The 16,320-nt window shown below is 45.9% G+C and overlaps 1 protein-coding gene across 1 annotated transcript in view; it reads left to right on the top strand.

Moving 5' to 3' along the window:
* Positions 1 to 16,320, top strand: part of RPRD2 (regulation of nuclear pre-mRNA domain containing 2) — a 99,560-nt gene that overhangs the window by 68,396 nt on the left and 14,844 nt on the right. Inside the window, exons 6-7 of the mRNA XM_069727075.1 lie at positions 4,990 to 5,116; positions 5,211 to 5,386. Coding sequence (XP_069583176.1) covers positions 4,990 to 5,116; positions 5,211 to 5,386 — 303 coding nt within the window. The remainder of the gene's footprint in view (positions 1 to 4,989; positions 5,117 to 5,210; positions 5,387 to 16,320) is intronic.

Genomic DNA, 16,320 nt, shown 5'->3' with positions numbered 1-16,320 from the left:
AGGTGGCTCTGTCCGCTTTTCCGGCGCTTCTCTTTTTTTTTTTACTCAAATGTTTTTTATTAAATATAAGAGTACAATAAAACATTTCACATTAAGGTATGTATTTCCATTTTTCTCACTCTTAACTTTTCCCTTACCCATCCCGCCCCCCTCCTTCCATTTTAGACAGCTCACGTCTTCCTCTTAACATATCTTGTAGTATTATATACGTTATCCATATACAATAACTTATTTGTACACGAGTACACCATAAATATATAGGCAAACCCTCCTCGGGCCTAACTTCTCTTAGCCTCCCCTAGCCTAGATCCAGCCAGGGCATCCACAATTTATCAAACAGGCCCATCTTCCCTCTTTTCTGATATACACCCTTTTCCAGGATAATGACCTGCTTCACATAGTTAAGATATTCTCCCCTCGAGGGAGGTTCCTCCTTGATCCAATTTTTGGCTATGACCTTTCGAGCCATGTATAGTAATCTAGCGATTGCTATTTTCAGCTTGTTATCCACAGTTATCTCTTCCACGTACCCCACCACGCACACCGAAGGTTCTCTTTGAATTACACATCTGTATGCCCCTTCTATCCGGCTTACAACCACCAACCAAAAAGCAGTCAATCTCGGACACGACCATAACATATGAAACATTCCAGCACTATCATTCCTACATGTAGGGCATTCCGAGTCAGATCTCAGCCCAACTCTATACAGGACATCCGGGGATATATACACTCTGTGTACAATATAAAGCTGGGAGAGCCTATACGGCTCATTCAGTGATAGTTTCAATATCCATTCTAATACACGTTTCATCCTTTAAACGACCCAGCTCTCTTTCCCATTTAGCCCTCGCACCAATCCGATATTCTAATAGGTGAGTGTGAAGCTGATCCTTATATAAAGATGAAATGGCACCCCTCGTTGTCCCCACTCCACAAATGTAGTCTAATACTAAGTCGTTTTGAATTTGGAAACAATCCCCCTCATTCTGGGCCACAAACACATGCCGTACTTGTGCATATTGGATTTTCCGGCGCTTCTCGGCTGGTACGGGAACGCTCAAGAAAAAAACAGTGTGAGCTAGTGTCGTCTGGCTGTGATGCAGCATTGTCTGCTTGCATAATTGCATCGAAAGCGGATTTCTGAGCTTCATTAAGCATAGCTTTCAATTGCTCAGCCTCCTGCTTTTACAGCATAATTCAGTTGGTCCAGTATTTCATCTGGAACATTTACTGGAGTTGGAAATCCGTAGTCAGCACAGGACTTATTATTGCTTAAGAGCACTTCATTAATATCACGAAGAGCCAGTTGCTCAGCAATTTCTGGAGTATACCACCTGGTGTAATCCTCCATAAATTTGGTTTTATATTTTTGCCATAATGCCAATGTTCAGCTGGTTCCCCATATACACAAATTATAGCAAATAATTCACGAAGTTGATAGGGCATTTGGAAAGCGATTGCATCCGTTATACCGTCTTCCTATTGAAAATAGTCTTCCAAAAGATAAAGATCAATGCATGCATTTTTATACTTGTCATGTACGACTCCATTGACAGTTCTTAAGTCAGCATAAGACTTTGCTCCTCTTACTTGAAGTAAAAGGAGTCTTAGGTAATACAGCTCACCATCTGTTAGAGACTGTATACATTTGGGCAATTGTTTTTCCAAATTGAGCCCGTTGTTTTTTCCATCCTTCTAGTACATCTTTTCTATCCCAGACATATAGTGTTCAGGGATTTCACTGTACAAATACTGACAGAGCGGAAGCATCATCTCTGTTTAGCTCAAAATAAGCCTGCAGAGTAGAGGCTTTTGAGTCCGAAATAACTATATCCACATTACAATCTTTGAAAAACACTTGCTGCATGTTTTCAAGGTGAACAGCAAGCCTTTTAATGGTATGTGAAGCATCATGCATTTTATTTTTTTTGATTCTCCACGTGCACTCAGGGGCGCTTATATGCTGAGAATCTAGGTACATGGCTGGTTCATTCCAGTTTAATGTATCAAACTTGATATTGGTACAGTCATGTCTTGTATTCATATTTTAAAAGATATTTAACACTTTATATTGAAGCACATATCTCAACATTGATCTTGCAATTGTACTTGAGTAATAAATAGGGGTTGTATGGAACTACGCGTCTATTGTCGATTTCTCGCGTTCCTCGTCTGGTTTTCTCAGTATTGCGTTAATGGTACTGTGGGTAACCATCAACATTGGGGTTTGTCTCTGTATTAAATTTCTTTGGGAATTTTTTTGCGCATTGACCATCTGTCATGCATATAGCACCAGGTTGATCTTCGCCACATGGGCCATGAATCATGTGCTTCATCACTGCCTCATGCAGTTTTGGATTTGCGGTCTCATTTGGGATTTCAGCAGAGACCAATTCATCAATTATTTCTTTGTTCCTCGGTTTATCTTCTTCTCTGAGGATTAAGAGCGTGTGGTAATGCATGCTTTTGAAATTCTATCACATGCACATAGGCAACTACACGGCCAAAAGTGTGTTTTTTTTCAAAATACTCGTGCAACCAAATCTGGTCTGAACTCTGGCCTTTGCCATGGTTCTAAGTGTTAAGTAATTTTCCACTTTGGGTTACAGGTCATCGTAACAAAAAGATCTGGCTTTCCGAATTTTCAGACAATTGTCATGGCGTCTTGGTAATTTTGCTACATAGCTCTTGGGCTTCCAATGAAAGTGGACAGTAAAATTACTGGTGTCCATAATGCCGGCATAACTGTCGACACGTAATGCCTTTTAATTTTGTTTGATATATTTGATCCTATCGGATTCAATTGTAATGTATCGGTCAACGATAAATTGTTGTCAACTTCCCAGCAACAATTACTGGGGTTGAACTCGTCACTTCCATGCCTGTAGTACTGCAACTGGGTGGTTTTTTTTTCTTGTCGATCCACTGGTATAAATGGTAGATGAATGTCACCAATTCCTTGATCTTAAATACTTAGGGCAATTGGAGTTGTCAAATTTATTGTCCATCCAATGTCCCCATATGGGAACAGAAGTGCATATGTCATTGCATCACACTTTCTGTGAAGAAAGCTGATTTGAACAGTTTGGTTTTCACTTTTGAGGTGAACTCTGATGTCACTATTAAATAGGGGTTCACCCATTGCATTTTGATAAAGTATAGCTACTTCATTTCACCTTAGTGCATTGTAGCGCCACTGGTCATCATTGTAGTCTTTTATAATTGACATTATTTTGAGTGGATTGTGATTTTCTAATTCAGCAATCCTCTCTTCCTCTATTTCAAATTCCATTATCATTGTGAAGGCATCTTGTAAGTGGGTTAATTGCTTTTATTTTCTCTCCAAGAGATGATAGCAGTGCTGGGAGGCCCTTTTTATTTGTTTTTATTTGCTTGACTTCTTGTACTTATTGCTTCTTCACTGTCCAAGATAAAAAATCTGGGCTAACTTGGGAGTACTATCCACAGCGGGATGCAATGGAGCAGTTCTGTAGTAAATTTGTCCATGAATTCGAAAACCGTATGGACCATGCCCAGGAGGTGGCTCTACTTGTGCTCCCATTGATGCCAAAGCAAGCGAGCTATTGTATTGCCTTATATTAGCCATAAAGATACTGGAGTGCTGATGTTCTCTTTTCATCAACTTGACTAATTGATCATCCATACAAATGAGACGTAATTGGATGCGCCCTCTCTTGCTTCAGGAAGCGAATGTTTTGTCCTTCACCAATTTTGTCTTTTAAATTTTTACATTGGCAGAACTGACATAGAAATGTCAGTTTGCCAGCATAGTGCTCTTCAATACGCGTCTCATCAATTTGATTGAGAAGTCCTCTAGTGGCAAATGTAACTTGCCGTCGTTGAGTGGCTCTTTCATTTTGGACATGTGTTATCTTATTCTCTTTTTTGTGAAATATGTGTATCACTTTGTGCGTTGCGTGTTGCTCATTGTCGTGCAGCATTGGATGCTCCACGTGATTCAGTTACGTCATTCGTTTCTCTTGCTCTGGCCGCCCTCTATTGGGCTGCATCAGCAGTTCTTTGACAATTTCGTTCATCTTCTGTTTCAGTAAGACGCAGGTTACGCATCCGTATGCGATTCACTTCTTTACATGCAGCAGCGTGCTCAATTCGATCCATCTTTGCAATGTTGCCACACAGTGTTGCCTCACAGCCTAACATTCAAAAACGGCTTATGCCTTAACTTGCCACCAGGGGGAGCTCCTCTCCGTATCCATGGTTACGCCCAACTGTGGATGACTCATTGTGCACAGACACACGGACACATCCAAATTAGGTATATTGATTATTAAGGGGGTTATTCGGCATGCTCATTTCCACATGAAATATGAGCAGTGCTGAGAAGACCCCAAACATCTGTAAGACACGGCACACGTGTGGGGTCAGCACGTCATTGGCACCACTAACTACAAATGTTGGAAATGAGCCGTGTCGGATAACCTTTCTAAAGAATGGGCAACTCTCATGTCGCCTTTCCCTGCTCTGGCCAACTTTTAATTTTCTTTTTTCCCCCCGTCTTCTCCTACCCTTCTTTCAAGCCTTAGCTTTTTCTTTTTCAGTTTACATTATTGCACGAGGGCTTTTATTTATTTTTTCATTTAGAATGTTTCTTGAGCATTATTTTGCTGTACTTATGAGGTTTTCATGACTTTTTATTTCATTTTTTTTCCTTACGGATCACTTTGATATGTTCATACTTCTATAAATCAATGCCAGATGTCCCCCCCTCCCCCCCGTCCTTCCCCCCACAGAGATTTCCAGTGTCGTTTAAGTGGTTAAACAGCACTCATCCTAGGTAGTGCAGGCTCCACTCTCGAGCCTGCTCCATACACGTGCACTTTAAATGTGCATCATACAGGGATGGCGTCTGTCGAGAAGGGGTAGAAAAATGCCAAAACTTGGTTTTCTTCTGGAATGTTTGTTGTATGTGTTGGCTAGTTTCTGATACTGTTTATCCTTCCCTAGCCTCAAGGCCTGATTGATGACTTGCTGTCTTACAAGCGCTCAATGGATAACGTTGACCTGAAAGAAAAGCAGCTCTCCAATATGAGAGTGGATGTATGCAGCACGGAGACTCTGAAACGCCTGAAAGGTATCTACTGTCAGAGCTGTGGAGTAGGACGCTCTCTCCAAGGTCTTCAGTGTGGCTTCACATGTTGTTGTTTTTTTGTTTTTTTTTTAACAAGATAAAGCAGGAGGAAAGAAATTTTCAAAGGACTTTGAAGAAGCCAGCGCAAAGCTTGAGGAGTTTGTTGGCATTCTGGACAAGCAGGTCAAAAATGGTCCGTCCTTGCCAGAATCTTTGGAGAATGCGGGAATCTTCTATGAAGCTCAGTATCGGGAGGTGAAGGTTGTAGTGAATGTAAGTATTTGGGGTATTGAGCTACTTGACTTTTAAAGGGAATCTGTCACCCCATTTTAGGCCTATAAGCTAAGGCCACCGCCATCAGGGGCTTATCTTCAGCATTCTGTAATGCTGTAGATAAGCCCCCGATGTATCCTTAAAGATGAGAAAAAGAGGTTAGATTATACTCACCCAGTGGTTGTCTAGATGTAGTCCAGTCCGATGGGCATCGCAGTTTGACGCCTCCCATTTTCATACGATGTCGTCCTTCTTTGCTTCCTGTCACGGCTCCTGCGCAGGCATAATTTGTCTGCCCTGTTGAGGACAGAGTTAAGTACCACAGTGCGTAGGTGCTGGGCCTCTCTGACCTTTCCCAGCGCCTGCGCACTGCAGTACTTTACTTTGCCGTCAACAGGGCCGACAAAGTACGCCTGTGCAGGAGCCGTGGCAGGAAGACAAGAGGACGACATCGTATGAAGATGGGAGACGTCGGAACCGGACCACGACGCCCATCGGACCCGGACCACATCGGGACTGCCCCTAAAATGGGGTGACAGATTCACTTTAATCAGGTGTATTAACTTCTTGCCAATGTGGAACTTAAGGTTTGGGTATATGGAATGGGCTCAGGAAGAGAGGTATCTCTACACTCAGCAGGTTGCAGCTGCATTTTGCAGCCAGCATTCAAGAAGTTTATTAACTCTTCAGGTGCTTCACAGGAATTTTTGCACATTTTAACTTTTTTTTCATAAAATGTTTGATTTAGGCCCAAATTTCTTTATTTTCACTATTGTGATAGGAGAAAAAGGACCCCAACACTTGTTGTTCAATTTCTCCTGAGCATGTCATAACCCGTATGTGGGGGGAAAAAGTTTGTTTGCACGGCAGGACTCGGAAGGGAAGGAGCTCCATTTGACTTTTTTTTTTTTTAACTCAAAATCGGCTGGGATCATTAGAGGGTGCCATGTCGAAATTGGATAGCCCTTGATGTGCCTGAACAGTGGAAACACCCCACAAGTAACCCAATTTTGGAAGCTAGACCCCCTCAAGGAATTTATCTAGATATGTGGTGAGCACCTTGAGGCCCAAGATGCTCCGCAAAGTTTTATAATGTTGATCTGTGAAAATGGAAACAAACTATATTTTTACCACAAAGAAGTCTCTAGCCCCAGATTGCCCCAAATTGCTTTTCCAGGGCCTTTGTCCTATGGGTAACGTGGAAGCCCCCTATGTTTCCATTAACAGGTGATGGACCTGAGTGGCTATTTACTTTTTTTGTGGATTGAGTTGAAGCTTTTATTGGGAACATTTTATTTAAAGGGAACCTGTCACCCCGGTTTTTCAGTACGAGATAAAAATGCTGTTAAATAGGGCCTGAGCTGTGCGTTACTATAGTGTATTTTGTGTACCCTGATTCCACCCCTAAGCTGCCGAAATAACTTACCAAAGTCGCCGTTTTCGCCTGTCAATCAGGCTGGTCAGGTCAGATGGGTGTGGCTACATCGCTGTATCTTCCCCCAGATCTTGCATATATTTCCGTTGGTGGCGTAGTGGTTTGCGCGATCGGCGCTATTTCCTTGGTGATCTGTGGGGGCGGCCATCTTCCTGAGGGCGCGCTTGCGCATATGGAGTCCTCTGCTGCCCAGGGCTTCAGGAAAATGGCCGCGGGATGCCGCGCGTGCGCCGATGGAGATTGCGGCGGCCATTTTCCTGAAGTTGAGATGCGAACTCGGCTTCAGGAAAATGGCCGCCGCGATCTCCATCTGCGCACGCGTGGCATCCCGCGGCCATTTTCCTGAAGCCCCGGGCAGCAGAGGACTCCATATGCGCACGCGCGGCCTCAGGAAGATGGCCACCCCCACAGATCACCAGGGAAATGGCGCCGATCGCGTGTTTTTTCTCCTGCCCAGTGGATTCAGAAGATGGGCATGCGCAAACCACTACGCCACCAACGGAAATATATGCAAGATCTGGGGGAAGATACAGCGATGTCGCCACGCCCATCTGACCTGACCAGCCTGATTGACAGGCGAAAACGGCGACTTTAGTAAGTTATTTCGGCCGCTTAGGGGTGGAATCAGGGTACACAAAATACACTATAGTAACGCACAGCTCAGGCCCTATTTAACAGTATTTTTATCTCGTACTGAAAAACCGAGGTGACAGGTTCCCTTTAAGGTTTGGGATCACATTTATACTGTGCTCTATGCTGAGCACCTTTAGTTTGGGGTTTCCATCTAAATCAGTGATGTGATTCTGCTGAAACCCATGAGGGAACCATTCACTATGAGGCAGCAGGGTAACTGGACTCCTGCTGGCCTCTGTTCAGTGTTGTCCTTCTCGGAGGTTCAGAAAACTGTAGCGGACTATGCACACCTGAAAAGACTTGACACTGCCATATCACAGGCCAGATATCGTCCAGAGTGCCTACATTTGCCTCTTTTATAGAGTATCTTCCCCCAGAGGTTCTGTCTGAATCACTTACAGGTCCTTCTCAAAAAATTAGCATATAGTGTTAAATTTCATTATTTACCATAATGTAATGATTACAATTAAACTTTCATATATTATAGATTCATTATCCACCAACTGAAATTTGTCAGGTCTTTTATTGTTTTAATACTGATGATTTTGGCATACAACTCCTGATAACCCAAAAAACCTGTCTCAATAAATTAGCATATCAAGAAAAGGTTCTCTAAACGACCTATTACCCTAATCTTCTGAATCAACTAATTAACTCTAAACACATGCAAAAGATACCTGAGGCTTTTATAAACTCCCTGCCTGGTTCATTACTCAAAACCCCCATCATGGGTAAGACTAGCGACCTGACAGATGTCAAGAAGGCCATCATTGACACCCTCAAGCAAGAGGGTAAGACCCAGAAAGAAATTTCTCAACAAATAGGCTGTTCCCAGAGTGCTGTATCAAGGCACCTCAATGGTAAGTCTGTTGGAAGGAAACAATGTGGCAGAAAACGCTGTACAACGAGAAGAGGAGACCGGACCCTGAGGAAGATTGTGGAGAAGGACCGATTCCAGACCTTGGGGAACCTGAGGAAGCAGTGGACTGAGTCTGGTGTGGAAACATCCAGAGCCACCGTGCACAGGTGTGTGCAGGAAATGGGCTACAGGTGCCGCATTCCCCAGGTAAAGCCACTTTTGAGCTACAGAGAAGCAGCACTGGACTGTTGCTAAGTGGTCCCAAGTACTTTTTTCTGATGAAAGCAAATTTTGCATGTCATTCGGAAATCAAGGTGCCAGAGTCTGGAGGAAGACTGGGGAGAAGGAAATGCCAAAATGCCTGAAGTCCAGTGTCAAGTACCCACAGTCAGTGATGGTGTGGGGTGCCATGTCAGCTGCTGGTGTTGGTCCACTGTGTTTCATCAAGGGCAGGGTCAATGCAGCTAGCTATCAGGAGATTTTGGAGCACTTCATGCTTCCATCTGCTGAAATGCTTTATGGAGATGAAGATTTCATTTTTCAGCACGACCTGGCACCTGCTCACAGTGCCAAAACCACTGGTAAATGGTTTACTGACCATGGTATTACTGTGCTCAATTGGCCTGCCAACTCTCCTGACCTGAACCCCATAGAGAATCTGTGGGATATTGTGAAGAGAAAGTTGAGAGACGCAAGACCCAACACTCTGGATGAGCTTAAGGCCGCTATTGAAGCATCCTGGGCCTCCATAACATCTCAGCAGTGTCACAGGCTGATTGCCTCCATGCCACGCCGCATTGAAGCAGTCATTTCTGCCAAAGGATTCCCGACCAAGTATTGAGTGCATAACTGAACATTATTACTTGATGGTTTTTTTGTTTGTTATTAAAAAACACTTTTATTTGATTGGATGGGTGAAATATGCTAATTTATTGAGACAGGTTTTTTGGGTTATCAGGAGTTGTATGCCAAAATCATCAGTATTAAAACAATAAAAGACCTGACAAATTTCAGTTGGTGGATAATGAATCTATAATATATGAAAGTTTAATTGTAATCATTACATTATGGTAAATAATGAAATTTAACACTATATGCTAATTTTTTGAGAAGGACCTGTATTTCAGAGATTTACAGGGAAGCCCCAGGTATTGCGCCGAGCTGCGATCTTTAGGAGGCAGAATGAACAAATCAGCAGGTGAAGAATTGGTTTTATTTATTTTTTATGCAGTTCCTCTTGCGGTACAAGTGGATTAGACAGCTTTATTCTTTGGGTTAGTGTGATTACAGCGGTACCAGATTTATATTGGGTTTTTATGTTTGGCTGCTGTCGAAGACTAAAAGACACTTTTTTGTTTGCAAATACTAGTTTTTGTATCGCCATATTTTGAGAGCTATAATTTTGGTCAAGTGATGGCTTGTTTTGTGCGCGGCGAGCTGGTACCATTTTCTGCATTTTTGATTGCCTTCTATTCCGATTTTTGGGAGTCAGAAGAAACAAACAAAAACCAGCAATTCAGGATTTTTTTTTTTCCATGCCATTCTGCGTGTGATAAAATTGATAAGGCAGCTTTTTTCTTTGGGTCATTACGATTACAGCGATGCCTCATTTATATAATTTTCTGCTACGCCTCATTGGGGGACTCGGGACCATGGGTGTTATGCTGCTGACACTAAGTTAACACAGAAAGATTAACTCCTCCTCTGCAGTATACACCCCTTCACTGGCCAGGATTCAACCAGTTCTTGCTTAGTGTCTGTAGGAGGCACTTGGGTCTGTTTTCAGACCCCAACTTTCTTAGTTTAATTTTTATTTTTAAAATTTTATTTTAATGTAAATTTTTATCTTTTACTTAACGGAGTGAAGGGGGTGACTGGTTCCTTTTATAGGGTCCGCTCTCCCCCGAACCATCAACAGGCGAGTATACCTCCTTGTCCCTCTCCTGCGACGTCTGGGGCACGCCTAACTTAACTGGGGCGACGGTTCCTTTTATGGCCCGATCTCTCTCTCCCAGAAATTGAGTCTCCGCCTTTCAGCCGGACTAGGCTGCAGTGTACAGATCTGCCCACGGCCGTAATTCCGCCCCCTATATTGGCACTTCTCGTCTGGGACGAGAGAAGCCCTGCAAATCTCGGGGGCCATATTGCCTCTCATCTCCTGCGGGGATAACAAGACCCCGAAGGTGGCCCACGCTGACTGACAGCTCCCAGGACTGCCGCGGCGACATTCCTCCCGGGGGACACAGGCACAGGACCGTGGGTAAGCTGCATCAAGAAAGCTTAACCCCTTCCCTGCACCATAGCGCATAGCCTGCCCCTGTCTCTAAAGACACTATGTCTCAACCTAAGGAGACCAAAAAGGTTAACAAGAAGCACAGTGTTTTTATTCGGATTCCCATGACAGCACTACGAGAGAGGGGATCATTACCACCAGCTTTAAAACGCAGGTATCCCTTTGAGGATACGACTGTGGATACCTGGGACAAGGCCCCTAAATTAGATGCCGCGGTGGCAAAGGCATCAAAGAGAGCCGCATTACCTTTCGAGGACATGGGATCCCTTAAAGACCCTCTTGACAGGAAGGCGGATACCTTCCTTAAAGGTACTTGGGAGATGGCAGCCGGATCCTTGAGACCGGCAGTGGCTGCGACTTGTACAGCCAGATCCCTAATGGTCTGGCTGGAACAGTTGGAATCCCAGCTTAAAGAAGGCGCTTCCAGAAGTTCTATTCTAAATGCGCTTCCGGTGAGTCAAGATGCTGCGGGTTTCCTGTCGGACGCGTCGGTTGATTCGGTCAGAATGGCGGCCAGAGCAGCAGGACTCTCCAACGCGGCTCGTAGAGCCCTGTGGTTGAAGTGTTGGTCGGGTGACATTCAATCAAGGTCCAAATTATGCGCTATTCCATGCAAAGGGGAATATCTCTTTGGGACAACCTTGGATGAGCTGCTTGAAAAGGCCGGAGATGACAAGAAAAAATTCCCTAGTTTGTCATCAGCCTCTTATCGGCGTCCATTCAACAGGAGGAGATTTGGTCGCGGAAGGAAGCGCGCATCCTCGCCCTCTAGAGAGAATTTTAGATGGGAGGATAGACGCAGGAGAGGTACGGGTTACATGTTCCGCCGTTCCTCAAAAGAACGTAAGAAACCGGACCAATGACTAGCAATCCCTGTGGGAGGGAGATTGTCAGCCTTCTCTTCCGCATGGACTAACATCTCAAATAGTGACTGGGTCCGAGGTATTATTTCAGAAGGTCTGAAATTGGAATTTATTCACTGGCCTCGGGATAAATTTATGCTAACCCCTTTACGCTCCTCCACTATTGAACAGACGGCTTTAGAGGCAGAAGTTGTGAGTTTATGCCTTAAAAACGTGCTGATTGAGGTCCCAGAGTCAGAAAGAGGGAGTGGATTCTACTCTCCTCTATTTCTGATTCAAAAACCAGACAGGAACTACTGGGTATCAAGGTTTATCAAAGCATCTAGTAGATCCAGACCTATACACAGGAATAGGTCAATGCCTTGGGATCTCAATCTAGTCCTTTCAGCCTTGACTAAGGAACCATTTGAGCCCTTACATTCAGCCTCACTTAAATTACTATCCCTCAAAACAGCGTTTTTGGTGGCAATTACATCTGCTCGTAGGGTAGGAGACATACAGGCTCTTTCTAGGCTGTCCCCTTATACAGAATTTCTACAGGACAGAGTAGTCCTCAGACCAGATCCAGCTTATTTACCAAAAGTGGCCTCAGATTTTCACAGATCTCAGGAGATAGTGTTACCGTCATTTCTCCCTAATCCTTCTAATTCCAAAGAGGAGTTACTCCATACATTAGATGTTAGGAGATGTCTATTAGAATATATATCAGTCACTGATGCTTGGAAGAGAGAGGATGCGTTGTTTCTATCCTTCCAAGGTCCCAGGAAAGGTCTTAAGCCCCCGTCACACACAGCGAGATCGCTAGCGAGATCGCTGCTGAGTCACAAGTTTTGTGACGCAACAGCGATCTCAGTAGCGATCTCGCTATGTGTGACACGTAGCAGCGATCAGGCCCCTGCTGTGAGATCGCTGGTCGTGTCGGAATGGCCTGGGCCATTTTTTGATCGTTGAGGTCCCGCTGGGTAGCACACATCGCTGTGTTTGACACCTTACCAACGACCTCGCTGACAGGACGTCCCATTGAATCATCATGAAATAGCATCGTTCTACAGGTCGCTACAGTTCGCCGCATCGCTGCTGCGTCGTTGGGGAGATCGCACTGTGTGACATCTCACCAGCGACCACATAGCGACGCTTGAGCGATCCCTGACAGGTCGTATCGTTGTCGGAATCGCTCAAGCGTCGCTATGTGTGACGGGGCCTTTAGAGTTTCAAAGTACACGCTAGCGAAGTGGATTAGGGAGGCTATCTCTCTGGCTTATACTGCAGGTGGAGGTCCAGCTCCGCAGAATCTAAGGGCACATTCCACCCGGGCCATGGCTACATCCTGGGCTGAAAGATCTGGAGTTTCGATCGACCAGATATGTAAGGCAGCTACGTGGTCATCCCCATCCACCTTTTTCAAGCACTATAGGTTGGACTTGGGGTTCTCTTCTGATCTCACCTTCGGGTTAAGGGTGCTACAGGCTATAGTCCCTCCCTAAGGTAGTTTACATCTCTGTAATTCTCTCGTAGTGCTGTCATCGGAATCCGAATAAAGCATTAATCTACTTACTGGTAGCGGCATTTTTCGGAGGCCCATGACAGCACCCTTAGTTCCCTCCCTATTCACGTGGGGGTTGCACTTCCTATAATGTATATAATGAGATAGATAGATCTCACGTGTGGTATATAGTTCAATATGATGGATTATTTTTGTACATAAACTGTATATAATGTATATTTGTGTGCTACTAACCGGTAGTCCTCTCAGGCTCTGAAATACAACTGATGCATGGGGAGAGGTGCCGCCCTTTTGTATCTGTATGTTTCCTGTTCCTGAAGGGCGGATCCGCTCTCTCGTAGTGCTGTCATGGGCCTCCGAAAAATGCCGCTACCAGTAAGTAGCTTAATGCTTTCACTTCATGTGCCACTTGCAATACGGCTCTGCCCCGAGCTCACAATACCCAGTTACGTGCGGAATGTGACCCAGCCTCTGTGCAGCCGCCGACCCTGCAGAGCCTAGTCCCCCTGAGTGGGCCACTTCCCTGTCACAATCTATGGCTTCCCTAGCCAAGGCAATTGACTCCCTCTTTAAGTCAGACTGCGGAGGACTCTGGCGACGGTACGGATCCGCCCCCCAGCAGGGGGCGTACTGTCACTAAGGGCTCTGGGTTCCAGAAAACGTACCCATGTCTCGTCTCCCGACCACGGGCGTGTTTGCTTTCCAGCAAGCTCAGTCTCTCGTCCTTCTCTGGAGAACCTAATTGACTCTGAATAGGAGTCTGACGATTCTTACATCCAGGATTCCTCTACTTCCCAAGAGACACTCGATTCTCTCATTGAAGCGGTCAACAAGACCCTGAAGGTGGACGAGGAATCCGTATCCACTCCTGAACATGCAGTGTCTTTTAAGAAGACAAAACGTGTCCAAAAAGTATTTGTCACTCATCCTGAGTTTAAAGAAATTGTACAAAAACACAGGGACCACCCTGACAAACGCTTCATGGGGCAAAAGCCTATTGAGGCCAAATACCCTTTTGGTCAGAAACTAATCAAGGACTTGCTGCAGTCTCCCTCAGTGGATCCTGCAGTATTGCATCTCGCTTCCAAAACGATCCTATCTCTGTCAGATGGTTCCTCAGTTAAGAACCCCTCTGACCGCCAAATTGACTACCTGGCTCGCTCCGTCTTCGAGTCCACAGGAGCGTCTCTTTCCATCCTTCGCCGCTTCTTGGGTGGCTAAGGCTATGGTCGCTTGGGCTGAGGTGCTTACCACGACCATCCAAGACAGTGATCTCCCTCCAGAGGCGATCAACCTGGCTAACCAGATAGCCCAGGCTGGGGACTTCGTAGGTAATGCCTCAATAGATGCGGCCAATTGCGCTGCACAGGCAGCCGCAAATGCAATTTCCATCAGAAGAGCCCTGTGGCTCAGAGATTTGCAAGCAGATTCTGCTTACAAGCGTTTGACATCTCTACCCTATCAAGCTGACCGCCTATTTGGAGAAAAATTAGACCAAATAATCTCAGAAGCAAATTTCTCCCCCAACAAAAGCCTACCCAGCCGTTTCGGTATCAACAACAATCTCTATTCCAGCCTTCTCCTCCGCATCAGAACGAGGTGCATGCGGGGACCGAGGCTCCCAGGTCTCATACAGACCTAACCGTAACTGGAAACCCAGACCATGGTCATCTGGGTCTAAGGGATCCAGATCCCTTAGATCCTCCACTCAATGACTCGTTGCAACATCCGGTGGACATCAACAAAGTAGGAGGTTGCCTACTTTCGTTCCGTCAAGCCTGGCTCTCGGTCGTCTCCGAGTGGGTCAGGGAACTGGTGTCCTCCGGATACAAAATAGAATAACACCCCCCGACACGTTTTTTCCAGTCTTGTCCTCCCAAACCAAAGGCAACGGCTTTTCTCCAGGCCATAAGGGCACTACAAAAGGATGGAGTCATCCTTCCTGTTCCCCAAGACCAAAGGTTCAAAGGGTTTTACTCGAACCTATTCGTGGTCCCAAAAAAGGACGGATCGCTGTGTCCGATCCTAGATCTAAATCTTCTCAACAAATTTGTCATAATTCGGCGCTTTAGAATGGAATCTCTCTGCTGTTGTCGCGTCCATGGAAATAGGAGAGTTCCTAGCATCCATAAACATCAAAGATGCTTACATCCACATCCCAATTTTCTCTCCTCATCAACAGTTCCTTCGCTTGGCATTTCGCGAGGAACACTTCCAGTTTGTGGCCTTACCTTTCGGCCTTGCCACCGCTCCCAGAGTTTTCACAAAGGTCATAGCGGCTACCATGGCCATTCTTCATTCCAGGGGAGTGGTGGTACTTCTGTACCTGGACTACTTACTGGTAAAAGGCCCATCATACCCAGCCTGCGAAGAGTCTGTCAATCTCACGGTGGATACTCTCTCGCCTGGGTTGGAAGATAAACTTCGAAAAATCCTCTCCGATCCCGGCTCAACGGATCTCCTTTCTTGGAATGACACTGGACACTTCCCGCGGCCTGGTCATTCTCCCTCCAGACAGGGCCTTGGCCTTGCAGCGGGGTGCACGGAGTCTTTCAAGTCCAGTCTCCCACTCCATTCGTTTCAGCATGCGCATTCTCGGGCAGATGGTAGCAGCCATGGAAGCAGTTCCGTTCGCGCAATTTCATTTCCGTCCCCTACAACATGCGCTGCTGTTGGCGTGGAACGGGAACCCGTCCTCTCTCGACCGCTGTTTCAGTCTGTCCCCACGGGTGAGACACACCCTCAGGTGGTGGACGCTGAAGTCCTCCCTGAACCAAGGAAAGTCCTTTCTCCCAGTCCGTTGGCTGGTGGTGACCACCGATGCCAGCCTCCTGGACTGGGGTGCAGGTTTCAAACACCATACAGCACAAGGGCGGTGGTCCACTCGAGAGTCACGTTTCCCCATCAGTATCCTGGAAATACGAGGACTAGCATTGCTCAGTTTTCACCATCTCCTAGCAGGTCACCCCATCAGAATCCAGTCCGACAACGCCACAGCGGTGGCGTAAATCAACCGTCAAGGGGGAACCCTCAGCAAGACGGCCATGCTCGAGGTGTCCACATTCTCCGTTGGGCCGAAACCAACCATTTGCCCATCTCTGTGATCTACATACCAGGTGTGGAGAACTGGGCGGCGGACTTCCTAAGTCGCCAGGGTCTCACCTCGGGCGAGTGATCCCTCCACCTGGAAGTTTTCCAGCAGATCTGTCATCGCTGGGGGACCCTGGACGTGGACCTTATGGCCTCCATGCTAAACAACAAGGTCCCACAGTTCATTGCCCGAACTCTCGACCCATGTGCCGTCTGAGCAGATGCCTTGGTTTTGAGTGGTGTCAATTCCGCCTCCC

This window comes from Ranitomeya imitator, chromosome 1 (assembly GCF_032444005.1).
Source record: "Ranitomeya imitator isolate aRanImi1 chromosome 1, aRanImi1.pri, whole genome shotgun sequence".
In the NCBI taxonomy this organism is placed as follows: domain Eukaryota; kingdom Metazoa; phylum Chordata; class Amphibia; order Anura; family Dendrobatidae; genus Ranitomeya; species Ranitomeya imitator.
The sequence above is the reverse complement of the archived record's forward strand: the minus strand, read 5'-3'. Positions and strand labels throughout refer to the sequence as shown.